At 43.8% G+C, this 4226-nt stretch overlaps 1 protein-coding gene across 1 annotated transcript; it reads left to right on the forward strand.

Annotated features, from left to right (window-relative positions):
* The first annotated feature begins 501 nt into the window (after positions 1-501).
* LOC148021837 (uncharacterized) lies at positions 502-3159 on the forward strand. Its single transcript, XM_087697350.1, has 3 exons — positions 502-1334; positions 1983-2127; positions 2285-3159. Exons 1-3 carry the CDS (start codon positions 819-821, stop codon positions 2926-2928), a joined length of 1305 nt encoding a protein of 434 aa, XP_087553476.1. The 5' UTR covers positions 502-818; the 3' UTR covers positions 2929-3159.
* The last annotated feature ends 1067 nt before the right edge of the window (positions 3160-4226 follow it).

Here is a 4226-nt window from a genome sequence, read left to right on the forward strand (position 1 = left end):
CACATATACTTTTATATTTTTATATTGTTTTGATTTCCTTGAAGACACATTGGCCTTTATGTACACACTACCCCGGACGGTTGGTGCAACATGCAATCCGTCCTATATTACGTTTACACACTAAATTGCTGGAAACTTTACATAAAAGGAGGGATTTAGTGCATATAATTTGTCGTCTAGTTTGTTGGGCATGGACGATTTTTAGGACGAGGGAGATCCCCTGCCCAAAAGTGTCCAGCATCCGAGAATTTCGCGGCCCATAAAAACATGACACATCATTGGTGACGGACACTTTTTTTTTTCCGAAATGGCTACCCGTCCATCTTACTCTCATTATTTGTGACTATAGATATGCACACTCATTCATTATGTGTTAATAAGTGTTAAGGCAATATGATGGTGTTGACAAGAGAGCTATTGAGGCATCAGATACATAATGTCTTCCCTCTCATCCTCTTGTCTTTCTCTATCTATATCTCTATTTCACACTCTTGTGGAGCTCCATCATCGTCAGCAGTTCTTACGGACGAAAGATGCCCTGGAAGTTTACAACTCCTTCTCTCTTGCTTTTCAATGAAAAGGAGAAAATGCCATGGGAGTGCTGGTAGGGCGACTCTTTCTTTTATTCTCTTCCTGATGCGGAGTCCGCCGTCACAATCACTCACAATCCGACCCATAAACACCCCTCCAAACCCACGGGCCATACTCCCGAGTCCCCATTCCTGATCACACAGCCTCTCTCTCTCTCTCTCTCACTCAGAGATCAAGCTTGCTTCTCCTCTCTTGACTGAGTCAGGCAAAGCCCAGAGAAGCGAAGGATGCTGCAGCATCAGGGCCTCACCATGGGAGCTGCATGTGAGCTCCGCGGCTGCGACAAGCCCATCTCCGCCCGGAACCGGGTTGCCTGTGGGGAGCTCCACCACATCCTGATCATGGCCCAACGGTACCATCTCATCAGCAATACATCAGCAAGCCCCCGCACACTGGCCCAGCAAACACAGCTCCTCGAAGAGTTCTCACGGCGCCAGTCTGAGGGCCTCTGCTCCTTGTCCTCGTGCTCGAAGCCCGCCTACCCCGGCCATACCTGGTGCTCCCGCCGCCATTACCTTGAATGGCTCGCAGCCTTCTACCGCAGCCTTGTGCCCGACCAGATCTGCAAGCTCCGCCCCGAATGCACGCGGCATGTCTTCGTCGATGTCAATGAACGCAACGAGGCCTTCCATGCTCATCCCTACTGTGGATGGACGCACTGCCAAGAATACCAGAAGCGCCTCGCCCTTCGCAATATCTTGCAGGCACCAGCGCCACCGCCTCAGCTCAGCACTTCTGATGAGGTATAAACTGGAGCTTTGTGAGCCTGTTGCAATGTCTTACTGTATGTAAGGCTACACCTCTGTGCATTTCTCCTTATAGGTCATGCTTGACCGGGCCCTTCGATTGTGTTACAATTTCCTCCTGTACATAAAGGTAGACCTCTTTGATCTTCTCGCATTTCTTCCTCTCATGTTTCCTGTCGAATACTGTTGATCGAGTGCTGCACTTGATCTCTCAATTTCATCCTAGCCTTACCCTCGTACAGCCATGAACTTATGCTCTGTTATCCGGGTGAGGATTTATCTAATTCTTGCTGCTTGATGGTCTTGGGAGTTGGCAAATCCTCTTTGCACCAGAGCTTAACTAACTAGAAAACATCCCTCATCCTTTTCCACGCTACTGTGCTGCTATACAGCTCTTGAGTCTCAACCCTGACACTCTAAAGACATCCAGGACAGGCCGTTTTTTTTTTTGGAAGAAGATGATACATGACAGATTCTTCTCTGATAGATTAAACATCATTGTCTGGCACGGGATTAGGTGGAAAAAGGTCCCAGATCTATAGAAGTTAACTGTGTTGAAGTTGTTGTGCCATAGCAGCGAGGAGTAATAGATGATCGATGCACGCCTTGACTCTTACATACCCTGCACTTTTTGATGATAAGCAGGGCTTTTATCGATGTGAACCTTCAGAGGAGTCCCTCATCAAGGCACTGATTGATCTTGCAGCGTTCGGAATGACACCCAAGGGCATCAATGTAATGGAAGATTTTTACACCAAACATCCATGGGAGGTGCTTCAGCAGTACCAAGGTAAACAGAGGCTGTTGAACACTGCACTGAGCGTAAGCTTTTCCTACTAGACAGTATGTTTATGCCATGCAAACAAGATCAGAGCATACTGTAGTGCAGATGAGCTGTGAATACATTCAAGCTGAAGTGCTAGCATTTCCATGGATTCTGAATGCAGTGGACGGGTGCTGCTTTCTCATCGCTCGATGTCTCTACAAGGGCAACAAGGAGCAGAAAAGAGAGCTAACTACGAAGGAGGAGTATCACTGGAAGCAACAAGGCAGGCAGGCAAGCGTGGTTGCTGAGGCAAGCGTGGTTGCTGAGGCAAGCAAGAAGTATTTCAGATATACGAAACTGCAGGGGAAGAAAAGGACCAGTTCTGGAATCAGCATGGAGGACACCTTTAGTATGGTTGAATATTGCATTGTCAAAGGAGAATTCTATGACAAATGTAAAGGCTACACGTTAATAAAGCTTAGCACATCCAAGCCCCAGAGAGCAGCGCGCAAGCGCGCAAGAAAGGAGGTTGAAGCTGATGAAGCTGAGAGTAACACCTTACCTCCAGATAATGCAGCCGCAGTAGCAGACCAAGCCTGTGATTTATATCGAGTTTGCTCTGAACAAGGCAGAGATGGTAGTTCTCTAAATGCTTGCGAGGCTTTGTCTTTCACAGGAGCATTCGATTCTCGACTGCTTGAAGGCCTGGACTCATGTAGTGCTTTTGGATATGGTGAATTAGAAGCCATGGATGACATTCCTGATTCATTGAGTGCTTACACGAACCCTGACAGTTTGTTTACTGATTTTGGGACACCACCTTGACCGGCCACACCATTTTGTAACATCACCCATGAGACTTGGCATAAGGTGACGTTCAGGTGGAGCAATATGCCTTCTTGCTCATGTACAGAGGGTGTCTTCTTGCTCATGTACAGAGGGGTGGGTATATGGGGCATATAGATGTCTTTGTAAAGCCCTTAACTCTGTGTAGACACTTGAAGCATCTACTCAAAGAACGGTGAAGTTTTATGTATGATGCCATTACTTTGCATACCTCCTTCCACACCAATTGTATTGTGGATAGGCTTACTAGGCTTTACTGGATTATTCAAGATACCTCCTTCCACACCAATTGTATTGTGGATAGGCTTACTAGGCTTTACTGGATTATTCAAGAACATTAGTTGATTAGCATGCACACTCCTTGTGTACACCATTGTGCACGTGTATCAGTGCATCTAGAGTGCATACCCTTTGTACTTAGCTGTGTATACACATACATATCACTGCACCCTTCCATACCTCACACACACACACTTGCATTTAGCATAGTGTATGCCACAGTCCTTAGCTGAAACCCTAGTAAGTAGGTGCATCCGTGCCCACATGCGTTAGTGTAACCCTCTTGTACTTGACCTAGTGTCCACATCCTTGTACACATGTTCCTCACATGCCAATATGCACTTTGGTTAATCCTTAGATTTAGAAAAGAATCAAAGAGAGTTGGCCACGAATACAAGAATATAATATTTTTGTCTCCTTTGCTTCGGAGATAGTAGAGTTTATTTCATGATTCTCTTCTTTTTAATCGAAGTTTTCAAAGTCTGATTTGTTTTGGTAGTTTCAAAAGTCTTGTTAACTAATAAAAGTTGAAAAAGATATAATAAAGATGGGATGACCAAGTTGAAAAAGATATAATAAAGATGGGATGATCTACCATTTCGAAAATTGGGAGATCTTTTGATATTCTTTTTGGTGTTCATAGTGTTTTTATTTGTCTTTTGAATGGGTTTATCATGTTTTTATGACCAAGAGTATATACTTGCCTTCAAATGAATATATATATTTATAAACATGTTATAAGTTTTGAGTTGAATATTGTGTATATATATAAAATTTTGAGTTGAATAGTACATGTGAATATGTTTTTTGTTCTATTAAGACAAGTTATAAGTAAGTCATAAGTAGTCGCTTATGGGCTACATATATCTTTTTGTTTACAAGTTTTAAGTGGCAACGTATAGAGAGTTTGAGTGGTATTTTATATGCCATTCATGAAAGATTTGTAGAGACAATCAATGTGAGAAAAAAAGTGAAGCTATTAAGTAAATGTAGGTTTT

Source organism: Lygodium microphyllum, chromosome 17 (genome assembly GCF_053477565.2).
Source record: "Lygodium microphyllum isolate KBCC chromosome 17, Lygodium_microphyllum_v1.1.10, whole genome shotgun sequence".
In the NCBI taxonomy this organism is placed as follows: Eukaryota; Viridiplantae; Streptophyta; class Polypodiopsida; order Schizaeales; family Lygodiaceae; genus Lygodium; species Lygodium microphyllum.

What these genes read in the sequence shown, in the direction of transcription:
- LOC148021837 (XM_087697350.1), top strand. Translation starts at nt 819, where the DNA reads ATGCTGCAGCATCAGGGCCTCACCATGGGAGCTGCATGTGAGCTCCGC. An exon ending in AGCTCAGCACTTCTGATGAG is followed by an intron (nt 1,335 to 1,982) that starts GTATAAACTGGA and finishes GATGATAAGCAG; the next exon opens with GGCTTTTATCGATGTGAACC. An exon ending in GGTGCTTCAGCAGTACCAAG is followed by an intron (nt 2,128 to 2,284) that starts GTAAACAGAGGC and finishes TTCTGAATGCAG; the next exon opens with TGGACGGGTGCTGCTTTCTC.